Raw genomic sequence first — 24,567 nt, forward strand, 5'->3', positions numbered from 1 at the left:
ATACCTAACATTAAGTTTCTGTCACTCCAGTCGGCAGTAAAGATACCCTGTTACTTACAGCTGATGTCAGATAAATGCTTTTGTCTTCTTTGAACTAGACGTACTCAAAAAAACCCCAAATAATCACTGAAGGTAAGGCAGACTTAGCACACTTGGCATTTGCTGTCTACTGGGCATGGGAGGCAGAAGATGTTTACCTTCTGTGATGGCTGTCATAAATGTGTCTCAGCATTACAGCAGTAAAATGAGTCCCCCACATAGCTGTCTCTTTGAGAGCCCTTCTAACTGGCTGCTCTGCAAAGCCCTTGGCAACCCCAGTGACCTCAGAAGGCCTTCAAAGGATGCCTCATGCGGTCCCATGAGACAGCACAAGTGTCAATTTTATGGCAGCAGTTAGTGCTGCATGTGCTAAACAGGTTGGATCTTTTCAGAGTCACTGAAGTAGCCAGCATGTTTCCAGAGAGTGACTGTACACTATTAACTGCACATCGCTCTGTTGGAAGTTGTTCTGCTGCAGTTCTGAGCCTTTATTTACAAAGAAATGAAAACGTCATACTTTTAAGCCAGGAAAAAGGTTTTGGTGAAGTGAATCATATGAGAAAATCAGTTTTTTAAACCATAGGTCTAAGCAATACCTTCAATCTTTCCCTGAGCATAAAATTACTTAGGGACTGAGGGATAGAAAGTTGGGATATTACCTTTTATTTAGGTCTAGGATTTCAAGATTCATTAGGACTGGTTTCTGGCTTTGCTGGGCTTAATAGCTATATTAGTTTTTCTGCTGAGGATCTTACAGACCAGTGAGGGGCTACAGTGCTTGGGTACTGGGTTTGGTACCGTTCTCAGAAGGCCCAGCCCCGCCGGTGGGCGAGCGCCGGTCCTGTTGTTCGACAGCCAGGCAGCATCTCCCGTCTGGTAAGGCTGCTCCCTCCTCCTGCTCGGGGCTGCTGCTTGAGGGAAGCTGGAATCTCACCATTTCTGACCTGCAAAGGAAGGGTGAAGTCAAGTGGACCTATAGGAAGTAGGAGAAAGCAAGATAAACACACACAGCGTAGCACATGAATGACTCTGCACTCGTGCAGACTTGCCATAGCAAAACAGGGGTATCTGTGCTTGCAGAATGAAACCCCTGAGGGCTGCATTTGGTTGCTTCACAGAGAATCAAAGGAAGGTGGCCTTCAGCTGTTCTTTAGGTAGTAAGAACTAAATGCTAGTTATAGCCGCTAGTTCAGGTCAAAGACATCTAGAAGCTACATATGAGAACATTCTACTCTGGTCATAAACTCTTCCTTCCCCACTGGCAGTTTATGGCAGTGCATGCCTCATCTTTACTGTGGGCACCATAACACCATGGCTAGGGTAGCAAGTCTTGCCTCTGGTCACTTGGGCTGGTTCTCTGACTCCAAAATGTCAGGCAGTTTTGACCTGAATCTTTCAAGTACTGGAGACAAAGCAGTGTCAGCCACTGAAAAGTCAAAAGGAATGATACAGAAACAGAGAGACATCTGAAAATCAGTGAGTTAATGGTAAGAAGCATCTCAGCAATGTGCTTCTGTGTTGCTACCTCATTGGAAATGGTGAGTTTTCCTGAATAGAATGTGGAGGGTATTACACCTGTGTGTTTTAGAGGAAACTGCTTTCAAGTGGTGATACACAGATCAAGTAATGTACCTGATGAGTACGAGCCCCTAAATTTGCCAACAAAATGATATTGAGAAAAGAAATGAAGTTCAATGAAGGACAGTGACTGTTCCAACTGAGGAGTTTATAGTTACCTAAATGGACAGGACTAGGGCAAAACCTTCAAGGAAATTCAGGGTAGCACATGTTAGAGAAAAAATCCAGAACATATATACATGTAGTTGAGTTGAAAATGTTCTAATCCAGTCAGGAAAAGGACCCGTCTGTCAATCAAGAAATGAGGCAGGTCACTGTAAGTCATTGGGTGTAGTACAGTGGAAACATCTACTGCACGCAAGCTAAAATCTAACAACACGGGTTTATTTCCTTAATAATTCAGCCTTCCAATACCTAAAAGGGGCCTGCAAGAAGCCTGGAGAGGGGCTTTGAACAAGGGCCTGCAGGGACAGGCCAAGGGGAATGGCTTTAACCTGCCAGAGGGGAGACTGAGATGAGCTCTTAGGCAGAAGCTCTTACCTGTGAGGGTGCTGAGGCGCTGGCACAGGGTGCCCAGAGAAGCTGTGGCTGCCCCATCCCTGGCAGTGTTCAAGGCCAGGTTGGACACAGGGGCTTGGAGCAAGCTGCTCTAGTGGAAGGGGTCCCTGCCCGTGGCAGGGGCTGGAGCTGGATAAGCTTTAAGGGCCCTTCCAACACAAACCAGGCTGGGATTCTAATAAAATATTACATTTTGGAAAGAATGGGAATGGAATGTGAAATGCCAGAAATGACGAGTCCATTGGAGCTACTGCTCTCTTATTGGAATACATTTGGTTTGGTTCAGTTTGACTCTCATACCTGCTGTTTCATAGGATGTACTGAATGACAGTATCACTTATTCAGAGGAAATACCATGGAAGTATGAAACAGCTGACGTAATCAATTCAGACACTCCTATTTACATGCAGAGTAGTAAATAGTTTCTATGACATGGAAAGGCAACACCTAATACTGAATTTATTTTAGGAGTCTTTTTTTTTCCCCCACAATGTACATATGTAACTTAATGCCACAAAATGTTGCTGAAATCAAAGCTATGAAGAATTTAAGAAATTAGACTGCTATAATTCAGTAAGAAACTCATAATTACATTGGATAAATGGAAATGTGGTGGATCAGTCCACACATATAAGTTTGATATCAAGCATTTTCCAAGGTAGGAATAGGCTACCCCTCAGGCATGGAGAGAATCAAACACCAAGTCCAATCCATAGCGAGCTTGTGTGCGTTGTGTAACATAATAGTCTACATTTCCTATAGAGTGTATTTCTATTGCTTCCTTTTTTTCTACTTGGCAAGCATTTTTCTTTCAATGGTTACATCAGGATATTTTCCTGCTTAGATCATATACTAGTTCTACTTTTCCCAGTAGGAGCTGCCAGATAGATCACAAGGAATCTAGATGCAGAAGAAAGCAAACTGAATTCAAGAGTTTTTTTAAGTCAGTTAAGTTCCCTCCAAATTCCTCCTCAGTTTAGTTTTGGGCTAGTGAATGTTGAGCATTTCTCGTGCTGAACACATTCAATAGTCATCAACCAGAAGTGAGAGTTAAAGCCCTGAGCAATTAGTCCTGCTGAAACAAGTTGTAGACCATCATCTTTTTGTACAAATCTACATACTTCCTGCCTGTGAATTCTACTACTGCTGTAAACAGGACTTGGGATGTAGCAATAGAAAAGCTGATGCCAAGTTGAAGATAAGTATTGCAGAGAGCTTTTGTTTAATCTAACACAGCTACTGCCAGTTCCTCCAGATCCACACCAATAGTAGTGCCCTTGTTGCTTGTCCAAGTATGTGAAGTAAGACCAGGAATTTAACAGCAACAACCACCAAAGTCAGTGTGTCAGGATTTGTGTACGGACAGAAGCTGAGGGAAACCATTTATTTACCCCCTCGAGCAGAGCTGATTGCATAAACCCCAATGCCATGTTTTATTTATGACTTTTGGCATGATTTACCTTAGCAACAATTGGATTTCCTGTAAGCCAAGGGAAAGAGCAGTCTCCAGAACAGAGCCTGGCTAGTCAGTTAGCTCCATTAGTGCTGGAAAAAGGAATGATAAAGCAGTGCACAGATCAGAAGCACTGTTAAGCTTGGGCATTCAAAATGGGGCTCTTGGAAGCATCGCAGAGCTTTGGTGTTCTGCACAGTTGCTGTGCAATATAGTAGTGTCCCCCTGCCCAAGGGGGACATATATATATATATGTTTTATTTTTTCTGAGGTGTGTTAATTTCCTTCATTTAAGACAAATATCTTGGGCTCTGGTGTGCAATAAAAATCCTTGACAGCTTCTTGAGGACTGGGCCTGGTTTTGTGCAGATTGTTCTTTCAGGTTTGGGCTGCAGCATCACTTCGGAGGCCTCCAGAGCCAATTCGCATCATGCAGACATGTGGCTTTTCAGTGAATACTCACTGTAGCCTCAGAGCAGCTTAAGATTTTAACCCATAAACCACTGATAATATTCAAGTATCATGGAAGTCTTTTCTAGCAAAAGTGGGTGACTGCTGTGATGTTCAATGGGAGATCTGCTGGTGGTATCCACACGTTACACCTGGCAGCCTCGCTTGAAGTCCAAGGAGAAGTTTGGAAAAAACCCCAATCCTTCCCATAGAGTTCAGGACTTCGAGTAGCAGACTCCCTCTTCCCAGATGAGACTCAAGCCAGACCTAAATAATAGCTCTATCTTCTGCATAGTTCTTGCAAGGGAACTTATAATTAGTTGATGAAATCTGGTAATTTTATATATGTATAATATATAATATATATAATTCATCTTTCTTGAGAGGACATCATCAGCTCTCTCCTAATGTGGAGAAATGAAGGGACCCCTGCAGACAGCACACGCACTATTGGCTAAAGACAGCCCTGTCTGTCTTCTCTGGAGATGCTCATCTGGGAAAATGGAAAGAAACGGAAGTTTTCAGCAAGAGTTTTCACACCCAGGTGCTTCAGAATTTAAACCCTGGTTCTGGCGCAGGGTCTATCATTTATACCAAATCACACCGTGCCTTAGTTTCCCCACCACAAGAAATACAAGCCAAGTTAGTGAACCTTATACCCTCAATAAAAGGCAGCCTGGATTCAGATGCAGCCCTGTTTTCTAGAACCACACGTGGAAATTACCTTCAAGGTGTTCAGCAAAGGGGCAGATCTTTAAATGTGTCTAAAGGAATGCATGGGCAGACAAGCTGGAATTTCAGAGCTCATCCTGCCAGATAAAAATGAAGGGAAAAAGCAAGCAGCAGCATGAGCACATACAGAAATGTTAACCATCCATCCCCCCCCCCCCAGGAGAGCAGCTAATAGACAGTGTCAAGGATCCACTGGAAACAACAGAACTGGAAATGTGTTGTTTTGGTCTATCTTGCCTGGAGCCCAGTGCTGTGGGGTGCTGGGTACAGGTTTATCCCCAGCAGTGACCGTGGAAGGCGAGAGGAAAGGACAGGACCACCAGCCTGATGACAGAGGTAAAGGGAGGGGGGTGTCCTGTGCAGTGGAGTTCCCAAGGAGGGATGTATGAACAGCTGGCTTTCATTCATGTCATCCAAACCTGGTGTCACCTGCCAGGTTTGGTGCCAAAGATCAGGAGGCACAGCTAGAGAGCTTTTTGGCTATACAGAAACTTCTAACACTGCTCACGTAGCTGCAAGGGCAAACTTGCCTTTCCCTAACTATAACCAGAAACTAAACATGAGATGGATTGAAGAAGATGCTAGACAGCAGTGTTGCACAGAACAGCTTAAGGATAGCCTTAAGGGTACTAATGAATCTTTGCTGCCTGTTGGAAGAAAGGGGCTGTTTCCTTCTTTTAATTTTGCCATCAATATAGGATCCTACATTCATTCACTTTTTCTTTGCTTCAGTGCCAAAGCTGCATCTTTAATTTCCAAGTGGCAGAGTGGATGTAAAGAGCAGCCTGACAAAAGAGGCCAACTGTTAGCTTTTGCTGTCATGGTAAATGCTCGAAGGAGGAATCTTCACTCATTCTTAAACATAGGTTTAATTCTTTTCTCATCAGCATTCATACAGCATCAAATGGGTCTCCATAAATGAGAAGAAGAGTGAATAAACAGCACATTTGTTTAGGGCAAAGATCAGAGGGGAAAGTAGTGCTGGGGCTGCCTGGGAAGCGTTTGGGTATGGAGCAGTGTGGCCAGGCTCCCATGGAGACAGGCAGACAGTCCACATTCACGTCAGAGTCTTTGTGCTGCAGATAATGGGCAGCTCTGGAGAAGGAAAGTTGGAGAAGAGAGCGTTTGCAAAGTGCTGGACCTTGAAGCAATGACCATGACTAATTGGCTTTTAATTGCCTCTCCTCCTATTGTTGTGGGACCCCCCCTCCCTGCCCCGCTTCTGGTGCTAAACACATCTTAAACCCCAATCATTCCTAACTAGCATAAAGTAACTGAGGAATTATTTAGCTTCACATTCATAGACCTTTAACCAGGTGGATTGTATGGAGCAGATCAAACAGCTGTCTGAACGTGGACATTGCCCTCACTATAGTTCCACAACCTCAGGTGCACTTTGAGAAGTGTATGAGGAGTTTGTAACCAGAAGGAGGTGTGATCTTTATTTTTGTGCTGTTTTACCCCAACTGTCCCAGTTCAGGGAACCTGGAATGGTTTCAGTTTTGATTTTTTCTCCTACAGGGAGTCACAGAGTTCAGAAGGTGTGCACATTTCTGATTTATTTATGACTTTTCATGTAACATTCAGATCAAGTAAGTGTTCAGGCTGGAGCTTAGTGTCTGCGTGGCGTTTTGACTGCATCTGTCTTTGGTTGGTGCTGTGAGCCCCTCTCCAACAGGAATCATATGAACGAACTTCCTCGGAGCAATCTGGATTTTACATTTCTTAATCTCAGGTTCTAAACAGTTTGATCTGTAAAGTATTAAATATGAGGTTTTAGTAGCTATCATAAAGATGTAGTTAAAGAGCCTTTATAATACCGGCTACAGTGCTGGGAGGTTTCCTGTTACTGACTGACTTTCACTTTCTTGCCAAAGTCACCATCTTCTAGAACAAAACCAACGTTGCTGATTGCAATGTGTTTTCTTGCAGAATCTCTTCCTCCACATCCTCTATGAACAGGCACATCTTGGCACTGTCACGAGTAGCAGAGTTCTGCCTTGCTGCCGTGCAAATTTCCACGCACAGCTTTTCCCTTGCACGTTGCTTTCCTGTGCCGTTTGGGTTAAATTTCTCACCATACATTAATTTCGTAGGATGATCTTTTCGATTTCAGGCAAGCAAAAATAACAGAAGTCAATGAATTCCTAAAAGGCCTTGTATCTCCTTTGTCTGCAGCACAGACTGTTTCGAAGAGCTCGGAAGTACTGGACATGCTTCAGTCCATGGCCAAGAAGAAACACATCTCCCTCCTTTAAACCTTGCTTCCACTCTGCACCTTCTCATACGTGACCGTTGTGCAAGTTGTGCACGTGCTTGTGCTGCTATGATGCTAGATTTGTGACATGAGGTGTGTTTAAAACACTCCTCTTATTTCTGGAGAGGAGCCTGCAGCTTGGATCAGTGCATGGCCTGAGAGTCAGGGGATGGCAAAGCACAGGGCTGGGAAGGGGTAGGCAGATGGAGACCTTTTGGTTGGGTTTTACTGCCCACGGAAACACACCATTGAATTACAACCTGAACAGGTACAGTGGTTGCAGTGAGAATGAGAATTACAGCAACAGCAGCTGTGAACATGGGGAAAGGAGACAGGGCTGGGATAGAGATAAAGGGACAAAGGATGCAATATGTATCAAGAAGTGCTTAAGGGTCAAACACGCTCCCTGATATAATGTGGGATGTTATCCAGGTTCTTGAAGTCTTGCCACTGCTCTCCTATCAGTACCTGTTTGGACAAACCATTTACAAATGAGTTTCTCCTCCCTCCCCCTCTGCAGCTCCCCACGGAGGATGGGAATTTACTGTGCTGTCAGTTGCTCAGTTAACCAGGAGCAGAAATCTATGCAGAGAATGTAGAGAATCTGACCCTGTTCATGGAGATCACAGATGTCATGAGGATGCTACCTCCTATGAGTCCTTGTGCATTAAGTGTATTTGGTTTGGTTTTTTTTTTTAAGGTTATTTGGGAAATTTCCTATGTGACCTTTGCCTCATTCAAGGCAGGGGATGAATGAATTCTGTGGATGGACAACAACTTTAAAGAGAAGGAAACTTCTGCAGTTCATTCTTCGTCTACTGTGAAAGCTACAAGTAGCAAGTCAGGTGAGACACAGGGACAGAATGGGTACTGTTGTTAAAGCAAATAAATGCTCCTTTGAGGAGGTAGATTCTACTCTCATCTCCACCAGAGACCCTGCATAATGCTGGGCAAATGAGGCTTTCTACACATAACGCCCTGTTCTGGGTGTGCAGGTAATAAGAGGGTCCTAATGGTTCAGGGTTTTTTTGGCATGGAATTTGAGACTATGGGGCTGCATCTCCACAGTATCTTAGGAGAGCTGCAGCCAAAGCAAGGGACCATGGAGACAATGCTGTGTGTGGGTTGCCCTGAAACACCAGGTACTGTGAGCATTGAGAGAAGTGGGCACCTAAAATGAGCAGAAAGTTCTGAATGCAATCTTTAGTCTGGTAGATCATGCTGTGGTGAAGAGAATACCAAAAACCTCCTCATTCCTTTTCAACCTACCAATTAAGGCCATATTGATGGCTTGGCTTCGCGAGCAAAGATCTGGGAAGGGCTTTAACCATGCTTACTACAAGCATGATGACCAAGGGCAACTGGGATATCCAGATCTGGTTGGAAAAACGGCTGCTTAGGCAATCAGGAAGTGTCCGACCACGACTGTCATTTACAGTTAAGATAAATGTCAGTGTATTAAGCCTAAGTACAAATTAGGTGCTCTCATGCATGGATATACACACACCCCCATGCATACATAAGCTTCTTGCAAATAAATGACTAAGGAAGTTGAATTCAAACTGCACGGACCTGTTTCTGGGATTTACAGAGTGCATTCCTTTCAGCTCCGAGACACAGCTCAAGATCTGAGTTTTCCTTAACCTTTAGTTCGTTTACCATTATTAATAAACTATTAGTCATTTGGGCTGCTCTGTGGAAGACAACATTTGGTAACTAGGCTAAACAGATGAGGTAACTATAGTGCTGTTATGAATCCTGCACCTAGCAAGAGATTACGTTACATGGCGGTAGTTCTTGAGTATATCCTTGATGACCCAGGCTGCTTTTTTGCTCCATGAGGGGTATTTTAAGGTCAGTAGCCACTGTACTATCCAGGAGAAACATACATCACTTTGGAATCATGTCATTCAGATATTCCTGCCCCTCGATGAATTCTTTTGTGACAAGCTAACGGAAATAATTCCCAGATGTTGTTCCACTGGAATCAGGAGCTCTATTACCACACCCTGCAGCTAGCAATTCTCATACTTGCACTGAAATCTGGAGTTCAGATGCACACAATGCAGACCTAACTAAAACGAGGCAAATCAAAGTGGCACTTGTTCTTGATGGGGCTAATAGTTCAAAAGCTACTTGCTAAAGCTTGCACAAAGCTTGGTGGCACTCTGAATTAAAAGCCTGGATGCAACTTTCCTCCTAGTCATGCAAATAGAAGTCATAGATCCAGTACTCCGTCTCTATCTGTTACATAGCTCTGCTCTGGGGCTTCCCTTGCATATTGGAACAATTGTTTTAATTTAGTGTAGCTGAAGCTGGCAATGTCAGAATCATTCCAAAAGCCCCTAAGACTCAACAGATTGGACCTGGGGCTGGTGCTAGACCCCACAATAATGTGAAGTAGCCCAACAGTCTGTATCTGAAGAGACAATGCTGAGGGATAGCTGAAGGACCAGAAGGGCTTTATTTAGTATCGCACTGACCACTAACCATTGGTTAAATAACAGCATCTCCCTGTTACACCAATATGTTAAATCTTTTCAGCACAGAAAGCCTAATGCCCCTTGGTGGACATTCCTCATAGGCCCTGTGGGTGCAGCAGTAATTCAGGGTAGCTGGCTTTGTGCAGGTGCATTAAGAAGACTTCTGCTGTTGGTTTGCACACCATGCCATACCAGCCAAGTCAGCTGTGTTCCACAACAGCAGAAGAGAATGTGGATGGTATTGGCAGTGGCCTGGATCCTGCCACTTCAGCACTGGGGGCTGTGCCAGGCTGCTTTCCATGAGATACTTCACATCCTGTGAGTGCCCTTCCTCAGGTTTACATCCCCCAACCCTGCCGCCTGGTGTTAGCTGGAGACTCTATTAGCAATGTTATGGGTCCACTTCAGACAAGCAGTGCAAAATTTACTTCTCCAGTGTGTGTCTGAAGTGAGCCTGAAGCTCATGTAAGAACAAGTTCTCATTAGAGACCATGCTTCGGCCAAGAAAGGTTGAACCAGATGATCCCTGAGGTCCCTCCCCAGCCAGAATTCTATGATTTCCAGCCCTCTTTGCTTCCAGTCAGGTGGGCAGTCTCATTGGCAGAACTTCTCTGGACATTTTTTGATATCTCCTTTTAGCCTATAAGGAAGCAACAGAGGCATATGAACAAACACCACCATAGCCCCCCCTAATTACATCAGCATGAGGTGCATGTATGTATTCTCCAAAGCCTTCTTCCTGACCTCCAAAGTTTTATTTTTGGAATTCTCTCCTGGAACCCTGACTTGTATTTTACAGAGAGATGCTTGAAAGCCTAAAATGAAAAACTAATAAATACCGTGAAATTCTAAACCGCTGATAGCTATAACCCAGACACTTGATATAAGGCATAGAAGCCAGATAAAGAAATGCAACAGAGCTGTGGCCCTGGAGATAATTTCCTTCTGCCATTGCTTGTATAACACCAACCCCTCTCGTGTACTCCTTCACGTAGACACGTGCTACTTAATCCCGAGGAATCCTTCTGTTATCTTCTGTGTGCTAGAGCGTACGTCAGTAAAGATCGTATGTCCAGTGATGGTTCTAATGTCTCCTAGATAAAGAAATGTGCTCTTCCTAAACAGAGTCAGGGAGTACTTGGCAGCAGGGTGGGGATCCTACTGAATAAGCTCTTAGAGCCTACAATGTCTGACAAAAGGCTCTTTGTCAGTTCTCTGATGTTTGCAGACCTGCAGATATCACTGAGATACGTGCCCATTCCCATGGACTGCCATGTGAATTCCTTTAGGACGTACTTCAGAACTTCACAGACATACAGCCTCATGGATGTGGAGTGGCAGAACAGGAAGGTGGCTCACTTAAGGCACAACATTGCTGTTAAAGTGGCTGCAAGTTATTTCCTACCGAGCTGGAAAATGCATCATTAACGTATGTTAACAGGAGGGGCTGCACCCATTGATCCTGTGGCTGAGTCAAACACTTCTCAAGCTCCTGCAGGACAGTTCCATGAAGGCCTGTCTCACTGCTTGGTCCCTGCAGAGCCGTCCTGAGGCCACTGCTGGGCCCTCAGTGTGCAAAGGGAGCACGTGGGTTCTGTGGGACCTGAGCCCGAGGTGTCAGTGCCAGCAAACCTCTGCTGTGAGCGTGGGGAAGTCACAGCTTCCATGTTCCTCAGATCCTGTATCAGGAAACCACAACAACAATTACCTCATACTGTTGTGTTTTCTGTTTCACTGATGTTCATCAAAACATCCTTACCTCTTGAGAGGCTGTTTCTCTACTCAATACTGTATAATTCTGCATGCTCCTTCATATTTAATCTCTGTGCTATTCTGATGCTTATTTGAACTAGTTTTAAGTTTCCTGAAAGCAGCCTGCCCTTTGTTTTCTTGAAGCCTTTACTGTTCTGGTAGCTGACTTGTGCAGAGTAACACTGCCTTTATAGTAATCCCAACTTAATAACTTTCCTTCCCAAATGTTTATGAAGTCATTTGCCAGTTCATAGAGATCAGAAAAGATGGTTTAGTATTCCTGCATTTATTATAGTCCTAGGTATATTTTGACTGCAAATACAGCAGCTTCTATTTAATCTTTTATTGGTTACATGTTTGAATAAGAAATGTATTATTTAGAGGTTGAAAAGGCAGTGACAGAGATGTCCCATAACCTTACATAACTGTTCCCTGTGTGTAAGAACTGATTTCTTCACCCTGTGTGTTCAGCACTCTGGCTCATCTGCTTTCTCCATGGGTGGACCTCTGTTTGTCTTAGCAGTGCCTCCAATTTCTTTCACTGATGAACCCCAGTCCAAACAGGTTTGCATTGAATTTATCAGCAGATTTACTTCAGCTTTGCCTAAGTTTAAACTTTTCATGGTCTCTTTCTTACTACAACAGAATAGGTGAGCAAGTGCATATTTTTAACCAAAGATGTAGTCTCATCAAGAGAAACCAGTTTAACTACATTTTAGCTCCATTGTATCGGTTGCAACACTTACATAAATGAAGTTACATACATCCTTACTGAGTAGATTCCTGTGTTACTGTTTTCAAACCACTGGCCCGATCCAAGTTCAGGTTATGGTTTGTACAAGCTCATTTAACAGCCTTCCTAATGCTTTTCATTTATAAGCTATCTTCCAGTTTCTCTAATAAGATTATACTGTGCTCATTTCATAAAACGGATTCAGATAAGGTTCAGGCAATCTCCACTAGTCCCCTGGGATGTACTCTTCCATCTCTTCTGCCAGTTACTCACCTGGGACTTGCAGGGTGCCCGTTTGCAACATCACTGAACACTTGTAGAAAGTCAACCTAAATTAATACAAGTATTTAGTGGAGGGAGAAAAAGGCTGGGCTGATTTGTTTCTGTCTCTTCTGAAAAATGAGATGCCAGAAATGTAGGTTAATGTACCTCTGGGTTTTACTGATGCCTTCCAGCAGAGCAAGGATGCTATTGCAAGGGACTGCAAGCTAAAATGGTTAAGCAACTGGGCAATGGGAATAAGCATACATTGAAAGACACTTAAGAAGTGTAACTTGGACACAGTAGGCCAGCAAAGACAGAAGCTAAACATGCTATCGTAGTCATATTAGCATTAGCTGGACAGGGCTGCTTGATGCCAATGGATTATTGGCCAGATCTTGATGGCTTCTCATTTCTGGAATTGCTGCTGCACTATTAAGGCCTGTATTTGTATAGAATGTGGCTGTGGGGTTAGACTGCAGGACTGCTGGTGCAGGATGCAAATGATGTAACTTACCATAAACGTATATTGTGCCAGTGTAAGGGAATCATGACCTAACCTGTCTGAAATCAGCGGGCTCATGGTCTCCCTCAGGAAGAGTCACCAGGGACTGCAGCGACAGGACAAGGGGTGATGGGTTCAAACTGAAACAGGGGAAGTTTAGATTGGATATAAGGAAGAAGTTCTTTACTGTGAGAGTGGTGAGGCACTGGAATGGGTTGCCCAGGGAAGCTGTGAATGCTCCATCCCTGGCAGTGTTCAAGGCCAGGTTGGACAGAGCCTTGGATGACATGGTTTAGTGTGAGGTGTCCCTGCCCATGGCAGGGGTTGGAACTGGATGATCTTAAGGTCCTTTCCAACCCAAACCATTCCATGATTCTGTGAAGAGCTGGTGGTAGTATAGTTCCTTCAGCACTGACGTATGGCTGGGATAATGTCCTAAAATTGCCTGTAGACCCTTCAGGTGTGTTCCCTGTTAACTAGGGCAATGGTACAGTGAAATCCTGGCAGAAGCCCTTGACAAGAACCATACTGTCAGTGATAACATGACTTGCTTTTGCAGGGCAAAGGAGCAGGCAGATTTTATTAGAACTTAAAATAACTCTTGCTCCTCCCCACAACCCTACTTTTTTTCAGCTATTTTAACCGAACAAGCAGAAAACTTGACTGAGCAAGTAGATACTGCGCTGGAAAGTGCATGTAGATTATCTAACAAGAGTATGAACATTGGAAACAAAAGCACCTTCCATCCTTTCACAATCCCTGCAGTTGGTCTTTGAAACACTCAGCCATTCAGCAGAACTGCAGTACTTGGGGGGTAAATGTCATCCAGATTCAGTGGGGCTGAGCAGGCCTTCAGAAACAGACACAAAATTATGTGGACATACATTAAGTACATTTGCTACTTTTATCTGGATTTTTTTAGCTCCACAGTCTTCAAACTTAGATTAAAGCAAATCAAAGCTACCTTAAAGGTAACTGAAGTAATGCAGAAATCAACTGAGAGTGATTCTGTTTAAGGTGCTGTGTATTTAAGGTATTGCAAAACTTGCTGCCATTAGGTTTTGAAACAAGGTACATTCTGTAGGGAAGATCTTTACTCACATATGGATCAGTGCTGCCGTGTTACTCCCTGAGTAATGGCTGGTCATCTGTGGACACCAGAGAGTACAGCACAGCCCTGTGGTTGCTCTCGAGTAGCAGAGCTCAGAAATGAGGTGAAGGAGAGATGGAAATTGTTGCTGGGGAAAACTCCTTATGGGAAGGCTGGGGAACCTGGACTCATGTTTTCCCAATCAGCGTTACTCTAAATGCGTCTAACAAAATGCTTTGGTTCTTTGCTTTGCTTTGTCTTTTCCCCTTATTTAATTGTCCTAAGGCAATGCTCGTGGCAGGTTTTGCCCTCTTGTCCCCTCTGTGCAGACACCCCATAGCTTGTTTGAGCGCTCAGAGTTGCCTCCGTGGGACACAGCACCACTCGCATCATATGCAGCCTCTGCCCTGATGGGAGCCCACCGTGGGTAAAGCCAGTTTTTCTGGGCAGTCTCACAGGTATTTCGAAACAGATACTTCCTTTTGTTTTCATAGAGTTTCCTCAATAGGTTTCCACAGGAAAAGAGGGAAATCTGTATGAAAAACAGGAAGCAGTTCTCAGGAGTTCTCTGTAACACAGCACTAGGAGGAAGACTTAAAATAAATGCAGTTGTTTGAAGCGGTAGGTGATAGCAGTTGGGTTCTCTTACTGTAAACACAAATTTAACATCATAGGGATGTACTAGAATTCAACAGCTCAGGTAGTTATAAAGGTGTATTGAACTCTCAGTTGACAGTAGGTGACTAAGTTTAAACTTCTGCAGCCGGGCTTTTCCACCCTGTTTCCTCTTTCCACTTTGCTGCCCTGGGCAACTCTTCTGGAAAACTTCTCATCTGCTTCAGCCTTGGCTCAAATCCCAAATTTTCTAATGTTGATCCATTCCTCTTGCATCCAGTATGAGACTTAGTATTTTTCTTCACCCCTTGACATTCCACAGTACAGTTTCAAATCCTGAGGTTTATGTATTAGAAGGAGGGCAGGTTAGGATAAAATGTGACACGCAGAAAAACTTGTAATAAAAACCTTCTATAAACTTCACTTTGAAGTTTTCTGACCCATCTTCAAACTCCCCTGAAGTTCCAAATGTCACGGAGAAGTTGTTCTAACCTATACTGTGAGCACTGAAAAGGGAGGAGGAAGTTTGGAACTCTCCAAGCAAGTAGAGCCGCACTAAGGAAGTGTTCCAGTTGATGCTGGCTGCATTAGGGAGCTTATTAGTCTGTGTAGTCGCAGGTAGGTGGAGGTGGCCTTTTAGAAAATGGGGATATAGCATGTGGGATGACAGGTTTTGAGGAAGAAACCCTTAAATTTGTAAATCCTTAAGAGGAAATTTGAGCTTAATTTTCCTGACACTATGTTTACTAAAGCCAAATGTCAGGAATAAGTTGGATTTGGCTTTCACAGCATGTTGCTTGTATTTTGGTTAGGGATAATATATTCTGTGCTCATTTCTAATACAGAAATGGGTAAAAAATGAAAGCAGAATGTGTTCCTGAGTTTTACTGCTAGGCTTTTAGGAATTAGCAACATTATCTTTCAAGAGAGATATGAAACAAAAGCTCAAAATCCTCACAACCCAAAAGCATCCAACCCCAAGCCCCTTTTAGCCATACTACGTGTCTGAATTTTGACAGCTATACTAGGTCCATCCCAGAATTACATGGAAACATCTTGGGCAGGGCATATTCTACTTGGTATAGTTTCCAGTAGAGTGAGTGTAAAAGGTTTTGTCTAGCTGAAATCAGAGCAGAAACAGGACTGCTACCCTGCAGTGTTTCTGGATGTCCTTCAGCCCAGTCCCACAATAAAGCCTGAGGGGTTTTCTTTGTTGCTTGAATTAAAACTGGTGAACAGCCTAGTGTTTGCCTGTGTACCTCAGTACCTAGGAATCTAGAGGTAGTATTTCATCTGAGATGACAGATGAAAAAACCCTAATAGTAGGTATTTGTAGTGTACATAGATGGTTTTATTTTCTTCTGTGGATACTTTAAACAACTAAGTGGGGAAAAAGATCAATGTAGTCTGTTTGCAACACTGTTGTAGCATTAACCTTGGAATTTATCAGTAGAGACCCATTTTCCCTCTGAAACATCAGTTGTGGTTCCAAAGTGATCTTTATTTAACTTATTATTAGAAGAGACTTGCAACAATCTCTCATTAGGTGAATATTTGCCACTCTGTTGTGTGCTGGCGTGTTGAGTAACAGAGAGACTCTATAATCCTGTAGTGATCAGGCTTGCAATAGCAGCTAAAGGGAGGATTTAATGTGCTCTGCCAGCATTTTTGATTGCAAATTCCTTGAAACAGTGCATGAGTACATTTAAACACCAGCTATCTGGAGGGTCTTTAAAACAAGATGCTCGCAGTAAGCAAAGCCAGCTGTACGTTTATGTCTTTAAAGGATTAATGACAGCATCCCCTGAGCATGCAGAGGTCTGTTTTGCATTAGCAAGGGCTCACTGAACTGTATTCATCCTGCCCATACCTGGGGTATTTAGGATCAGCACCGCTTATTTTCAGGTCCCCATCCTTCTGGGAATAGAAATTATCTTAGTTTCAGAGTAAGGGCCCACTATTAATGCTTGAGAAGTGACAGGCTCCAGGTTTGATGATGGGTCTAAGCTGGTAAAAAACAACTGATGCCTGAACTTCATTTTCTAGCAGAAGCATTTGTCTAAAACACCAGATCATTGCCAGATCTCTCGTTAAAACCCAGACACATCATTAGAAACAGACAGAATGGGTATTTCTCTTGCAGATCTATTTCAGCTAGCCCGTCATGCACAACTGCCTCGAGGTGTCTGTACTGGTGATGACGAAGTATCTTGAGGTGGGATTGCTGGCAGCTGCTTTTAAAATTGTTATTTAAATGCACTTTTGAGACTAATGAGAATTGAGGCTCCTGGGTCCGTAACGGTGTAGCAGAGCCATGATGGCATGATACGCGTTCCCAGTATTCCTTAAGACCGCTGTTTACTTCAGTTCTTAGGCCATGACGGATCAAAGGTTACTCCAGAGTGTCTCATTACTGCCCAGGAAAGGGCTAAGCAAAGTCTTGACCTATGGCAGAGCTTCAGTGCCTGCCTTTATTTCACAGGAGTTCCTCATCTGCAGCCTTCTAGCAGGTCCAGGCACTGTGGTCCTGTGGAGGTGTTCCAGTTGCTCTCTTTTCCAGCTGGGACTGTGTGAGATTCTAGGAAATACCGTTTTCTGGCCATGTGCAATTTGCCATTGACAGTCTACTTGTATTCGGCTGGATGTATATTAGAAGTCCCTGCTGCAAATGACTTGTAGATGCAGGGCTGAGAGCCAGGCTATGAAATCAAAAGCTGTTTAATGGGTCTGCTGTGTACCGGATGCGCTGCTGATTGTGGCTAACCCCTGCTTACAGGTGGTGCCAACTGGAATATTGCTCACTGTATCTCACCTTCCCAGTACGTATCTGGTGACTCAGCAGAGCCATACCAACCACATTTGAACTTCTGGGGTCTGTTACTTCTGCACCTACCTGTATTTGTCATCAAAACCAGGAAGGTCAGTCCACAGTGACACCATTGCTCATGAAATAATGAGGCTGTGCCAGCACATCCCAGTCTGAGGGATGGTTCGTTATGAGGCTGAATGAGGAGCCGGTTAATGGGATTTTCAGTTGCTCCTGTAATAAGAATGGTAATCCAATTTCTGTCCTTCTTGAACAGAGATAAGCCCACATGTTGGAGCCTTATCATGTAGAACCCACATGTTCTACAATGGAAACTATATTGGCGGCTTGATTTAAGCTGTGCAGAGCCTCATTTGAGTACAATGGTGATGTTACATCACCATTCCATGTAATAACAACTTACAGAAAAACAAACAAAATGTAAGGCTTACAGGAATGTACTGATCTCCAAATGGATATGAGAAGATAAGAGCTTAGGAACAACCATGCCATGCTTGGAGTCTGATCTTGTCCAGTGCCCTGCCTCTGACAGGGAGCTACAGTGGATGCTTCAAAAGAGAAATGCAGGCCCAGAGCCAGCCCAGAGCCATCTTTTCCCAGGTTCCAACAACCAGCATTCTGAAATTTCCACACACAGCTTGTGCATAGGGACTTTTGTGGGGCTTTAATGGCCATATAAAAGCTTATCCTTATAGACATGTAAAAGCTTATCTGAGTATTTAAACCATTTCACAGAACCATGTCATTGATTTTGGCAGTGTTATTCCTCCCCACTGCTGTTGATACTGCTGTGCTTAAATTGTCTGAGTGCCCTTTTCTCTCTCTGCGTGCTGAGGGGCCTGTTACTTGAAGGGACTCCCCAGCAGCAGACAACCAAGTGACAGCAATTCATGCTGTGTGGACAGATCACCTCTGCTTCTGTAGTATAAGACAACCAGGCTGTGCTCATGTACAGTGCAAAGGTCTCGTGGAAGATTTAAGAAAGAAACCACATCTACTATTTCCAAGCTCTGCCTATTGCTGTGGACCCATTGCATTGGAAAGACTGCTTCTGAGCAGCCAAGGTTGTGTTTGTAGAATAGCTTTTTTCCAAGGGTGGGATCAGTGGACAGGTTTTGTTGGTTTCTATGAGGAAAATGTGATTTTTGCCCTATAGTTGCCGTGCTGCCCTGTTCAGTGCTGCTCTCATGGTTGATTTGTGGTGTCACTGCAATACTATAGAAGAAAACGTGTAAGCTGAGAAATCTGAACACATTCGTGAGGTGGCAGCTTGAAAAATACTCACTTTCCTCTTCAAAACCTCCCAAAGATTCTCTCTCCAAACTCTTTATGATTTGGGGTTTTGCTTGTTTGGTTTTAACTAATAAGCTTGATGATTGTACAGCCTCGAGCTGCTGTCTCCTATGGAACCACTTGGATCTATCTTCTCACTTCATGTGGCTGGTAGGGCTGGCACAGAGAGGTGGGATTTACTCCTCTTTTCTACTGTCAGTGGACTGCAAGTATCAGCAGGACTTGGGGATGATGAGCATCTCTCCAAACTATACCTGATATTTGCTCAGAGATTCTCTAACCCTCTATAGGAAATGCTGAAATCAAAGTAACATCATTTCCAAGGTACACAATTGACTTTTCTTCTATAAGATGTATGAAACCAAAATAAACCCTTCCCAATGTCAAGTGTAAAACCAGTGCAGATCTCGACTGCCCTCAAGAAATCTCACCTGGTGCATGGGTTAATTTCCTGAGCAATGCCTCCTAAATCCAAATTTTGGTTATCTTAATTCAATGCTTTTTCATTCCCTGTGGGGCCAGGGCTAATTGAAAAGTGCTACAGAGGTGTTAGCATCATCTAGACTATATAAGGTTTAGCAGAGCAGCACGCGCTGTTGTGTACTTATATATATGCCAGCAGAGCAACTATAGCAATGGGAAAGAAGTTCCCAAAGTTAAAAGCATAAAACAATCTATTAAGGGAAACCCTGTGGGGATTAGAGCTGCAACTGTCACATCCTAAAAAATGGGCTCTTTTTAAACCTGAAATTTCCTGAAGGGAAAACTACAGTACAGTGCTTACAAACCTGGTGGGCTCTCCTTGCAGAGTAGAATAGGGGACCTACAGTCCAAGTGTAAGTGTAACTCTTCCAGTTGCTTTTAAAGTTGTCTGTATTTGATATTCACGATGGAGTTCTCTAGAAGTTGCAGCATGCAGTCTTCTCCAAGCCATACACTGATGGGAACAGATCTCAACTGAGATTTTCCTTAACAATCTAAAGAGATAATTTCATCATGTCCCTGTATCACATATACATGAATCATTACAATGCCTGAAAGATGTCTATAGTACAGTTTGAGTGGTCACGGTGTATTTATTAACAAAAGCCAACTATTATGGGAGCAGCAGTGCTATTGGAAATTAAATGCTTTATATTCCTAAGTTTGGGAATAATGCAAGTGTGCCAGATACTTATCTATTTCAGATAAGCTACGTAATCTTTGGGGTTTACAGAACAGCTATTGCAGTCTGATTCTCCTCCACTTGTACATTTTAAGGCTATTCTTACACCCTTATAAAGGGGTTTTGATGGAAAAGAGGATGCCCCATTTACATGTTTTAGAACCTTTTCATTCTTTTATTTTTTATGGGGCTATAATGTTGTGTTTCATTAGACTATCTGGACTAGAAATAACAAAAAATCCTTCTTTCCAGGGTTACAGAACACCATTTTCTCTCCTGACAGCCCCAGCTGAGTATGAGAAACGAAGCTAGCTATGCATTTATGGGCACAGGTACTTGCGTATGCATGGTGAGTGTGAGGTATCACACAGGCCTCTAAATCAATGAACAGAAACTTCAGCACTGCATATATATATGTGCACAACCTGGAGTGAAGTGAGAAAATGTGAAGTGAGAAATCACAGACCCATACGTCCATGGCAGACATCTGCCAACAGCATGGTGGCCAAAGGAATGCAAATGCTGAAGTCCATATTTTATTGCTGATAAACATACCAGGTTGTGAAATGCTCTGCTTGTCCCCAACCTCAGCCTGTGTCAGTAACCACAGGGCCAACACTCCTACAAATGATCTTTTCCAGTTATATAGGGCAGTTATTTGCTGTGCCAGTATGGCAGGAACTCTAAACCCAGCTTTTCAGGTTAAATTTTACTGTGGGCATGAATGGCTGGAATGAATCTTTGCAATATTGCCATGGCTGTCTCTTACACAAAAGCTGACGTCCACACTGAATAGTGTGTGCTGGTTTTCAGCTCAGCAGGGAACCTGTGGGATTTGAATGGAAACGAATCAAGTGATAGGAGACTGGACAATAGGCATCTGTCAAGCAAAGGCTAGCACGTGAAAGTGTGACATAAAGGCAGGGTTTGTCATACTAGATTTTGGACTCTCCAGCTATCTAATCCTGTGTCCTACATATGATATCCCACAAGCAGATGCTGATGAGGATTGCGCAACAAACACAGTGAGAGGTTGCAACACGGGAGAAAGTTCTGTCTAAAGCTGAAAGTCAGAGTTTGGCTCTCACACTGAAACAGAGGGGTCAGGGACTTCCCAACATTCTAGCTGATATTTATCACTCTGAGAAATTATTCTTATCAGAGAAAGAGTTAATACATTTCAAATCCTGCTCATCTCCAGTACCGCTGATACTGTGTAGCAGCCATCTCTCATTTAGGTGCATAAAGAGTTAAACAGCATCTTCAAGCTTGTGGTTCACCTTAAAGGTAACTGTAGAACCCTTAAGTAATGCGGGTAGTAGCTGCCTACTTCTGTGGTTGCTGTAATCAACTTTTTAGATGGGGAATCTGATGTGAAGGAAAAGAATCAATGATTCTTCCAGAGCTATGCTCTTACATCTGAGCCAGGGCTCAACTTAGAGCATGGGTCCTCCTAGGTTGTAAGTGTGGGAGGTAAGCTTCAGTCTAACCTGGGATTCCTGCAGGTGAAGCCAAGGTGATGTTAGAGACACTCCTAAAATGGAGCTATATTTTATCATTTTCTCTATATTAAAAGTTCAAAGAGAATTCTTACACATCCATGATAATGTATCTGCTTGCATCCTTCATCCTCCCCTGGCCTTTCACTGCAGTGTAGATTTGCCCCGGGGACCTGGGTAGAGCTGTCGTCTTCCTATTTAATACCTGCTAAGCTGCTGTTTGGGGTGTTGGGTTTTTGTGTGTTTGTTTAATTGCTATTTCAGTGCTTTTTCAATCCATGTCACCTTCCCTAAGCTCAGTCCTTGCAGGACTGCTACAGCAGCTCTACTCACTGTGGAAGAACCACTCTTTCTGTCTGCTTTGAACCTGATTCCTGCTTTCACGTGGTGACTCTCAGTTCCTGCACTGGAAGGGACTGAACAGCTCTTCCTTATTCATCTTGATCTCCAAGAAGATTTCATAGACATTTTTGTCATCTGTCCTCAGCTGTCTCTCTCTTTTCCACATCTGAAAGTGGCTAAAGAGTTTCCATGCCTTTTTTGCACACTTATTGCCTTTTCTGTGCTTTTCCCAGTCTTCCTCTGTTTTAGGCAGAAGGATCATAATTTCATTTTCTGATATAGGTGTTCTATGAACAGGCAGAATTGTTCCGCGTATTGGTCTCTGTTCCTTGGGTTGGGCAGAGCCTTGGGTGACATGGTCTAGTGTAAGGCATCCCTGCCCATGCCAGGGGATAACTTGATGATCTTAAGGTCCTTTCCAACCCAAACCATTCTATGAAATCTATAATATTACATTTGTTTTCCTCACTGCAACTCAGGAGCTGAATACATTCCTATGGATATAAAGCTCAAAGATGTAATTCCTGAGCAGTTATAATAAGCTCAGAGTCCATCACTGTATCTGTTCCACTGAAGCCAGGACTGCTCTTTGGGGTTGTTTGGTGTTCTTCCCCCCATCAAGTGCATCTGTGTCATGAACACAGTGAGCATCTCCTGCTGCCATCCAGTCTCTCTGTATCCCAAGATCCTTCTGCAATTCTTCCCAGTTTATACTGGTTTTTAACATCTTGACTGAGTAATATTTATCTAAAAATCAACTGATAATCCTACTACTGTAGCTTTCCTTACCATGTGATAAAAACATATTTCTCCGACTAAAATACAGACCAGAGAAGTTAAAATACAGACCATGTTTTCAGGCTCTGACCAAGGCAGACTACCAGGCACAGTTAGAAGGAGGATAAAACTGAAGTTCTGTATCCAGCTCCCCCTCCAGCAGTGGATATTCTGATCTGAATCCAAGCTTTGGGATTCAAATGCACTTCTGATTGAGACATGAATCTAATTACTGAGGTGAAACTTAATTGCTTTTAATTCCAGAGATTAATTGAGGCTTACCTCTGAACTATGGTATAGTCTGCAGTGTTTTTAATGAGATAAGAGACATCTTGGTAGATTGTGGGGTTTAATGTATGACATGGTACCCTCTCTAAACACAAATAATCTTTGAAAAACATAAAGTCTTTAATGTGTATCATGCACTGAATACATTCACAGGGTATGCGTTTGTTTAAAAAGCCCTGTAAATTTAAGGATGCACAATCCAAGCCACATAAAATGTTCACCCCTCTTTTATAGCACTCACCTCTGACCTGCCACTTGGATTATATTCTGGGCCAAATCATGGTGTCATGGTTTCATCGATAAAGTGATGGAAAACAATCTAGCATTGCCATAAGCATGGCAAAGCAGCCCGTGTTCCCCGGGGTCTGGGAGCAGTTTGGGCTTTGAAAAGTTGCTTTCCTTTAAGTGTGGTTAAAACACAAATCAAACGTTCAAAAGCACTGCTTTGCTTAACTTCACCAGGAATCATTAACACCCAAAAGTGAAGTGGGGCCTCTGCCTGCTGATGTGATGGGTAATTCATAAGCCTGGCTTTAAAACCAATGCAGTCTGGGTTTTCCTCCCGTGTTTCAGCAGCTCTCTCAGTTCCCCTTCACCTCGCCTGTTGTGAGCTCTTTTACTCTTCTGCCTCCAACACAGAACTTAATTAAATCAGCCATTCTTGTTGCCAGCATTAAGCTTTATGTTGCACCACTACTCTGACCCTTTCTGAAGCCCCAGCGATGGTAGTTCAGATCTTTGTCACACTGGTGGTCCTACTAATCCTTTTCCCTTTGACCAAAGGTAAATGTCCCTGCATTACTGTTCGTTTTATGCATGCAGGGGCCTTCCAGCCTGTGTTTATGGATGCAGAAGGAAGGGGGTCTGCCTTCCCACCGCAGCTGTTCAAGCACCAGCCTCTGTCATAATGAAATCAAGGACACCAAGAGCTGAGCGTGTCTGCTGCCCCCGGATGGGGCCCCTTCGACCGCTCCCAACAGCCTCCCGCTTTGTTTTGTGCAGGCTATGCAGCTCCATCACTCATTCTGACTGTCTCATTTAAGCTTCCGTTCCCTGGGTCAGAAGAAGGCTGGCGAGGGAGGAGGGATGAAAGAAGGTGCCCCTCTTGACAGCTCCTTTTTCACAGTAATGAGCAGAACTGCTCTTTCTTTCCCCACTCCTGTGCACTGGGGCCTTTGCTGGCTTTAGAGAGCCACATGAAGGAAGAAATAGCCGGTTCAGCTCTGCCTTCCAGGGAGCGACCAGAGACACGGGAGGGCTCAGGGGTCTTTTGTGGGCTCTGCCTAGGCAGCGACTGCTTTGTCTGGGGAGCATTTTGTTTGTTCCCTCTCTGTAATGACAGGTAAATGCAGGCTGTTAAATGAAAGCTTAACTTGAGGCAGCAAAGCCTCAATTACTTCCTGGTGACTTCTGTACCAGGCATCATCATGCTCCTTCACAAACACAGCTCCATTCCTTTGGCTGCTCCTTGTCAGCCTGCCACAGGAAAGCTTGCTTCGTGTGGAAGGGGAAGAAATAGTTGCAACCTTTCCAGCATTCATTACATTCTGTTCTAAAAAGAACACAATTTGATATAGAGGTGATTCGGATTGTAAGTAACCTGTCTCCTAACCAGAAGAAAAGACTTGTTTGGTGCAGACAGTGCTGCTTGCAGCAGCCGAGCCTTACCCTGGTAAGGCTGGAGAGCTGCAATTCAAGTATAAATGCCTGTCAGTACTTCACAACATGTGCTAAGCCTTCGGGATTGACAGCTTCTCTGATTTATATGAAGTTCAAGTCTAAACACCTCAAAACTCTCAGGATTTAAAATATTTAATCATGGTTATCTGATGTGAATTCAGAGCTTAGGTCATTCGTATACTGCAGAGTA

General features: G+C 43.6%; 1 protein-coding gene across 4 annotated transcripts in view; it reads right to left on the minus strand.

Moving 5' to 3' along the window:
• EFCC1 (EF-hand and coiled-coil domain containing 1) overlaps nt 1-24,567 on the minus strand; it is a 52,668-nt gene that overhangs the window by 14,258 nt on the left and 13,843 nt on the right. For 3 of the 4 annotated variants that reach the window (XM_062620397.1, XM_062620388.1, XM_062620372.1), the window contains exon 3: nt 826-983. In XM_062620397.1, coding sequence (XP_062476381.1) covers nt 826-983 — 158 coding nt within the window. The remainder of the gene's footprint in view (nt 1-825; nt 984-24,567) is intronic. The other variant, XM_062620380.1, reaches the window with a different exon arrangement.

The sequence above is a fragment of the Pezoporus occidentalis genome, unplaced genomic scaffold, assembly GCF_034315485.1.
Source record: "Pezoporus occidentalis ecotype Australia unplaced genomic scaffold, CSIRO_AGI_Poc_V1 ctg106, whole genome shotgun sequence".
Lineage (NCBI taxonomy): Eukaryota > Metazoa > Chordata > Aves > Psittaciformes > Psittacidae > Pezoporus > Pezoporus occidentalis.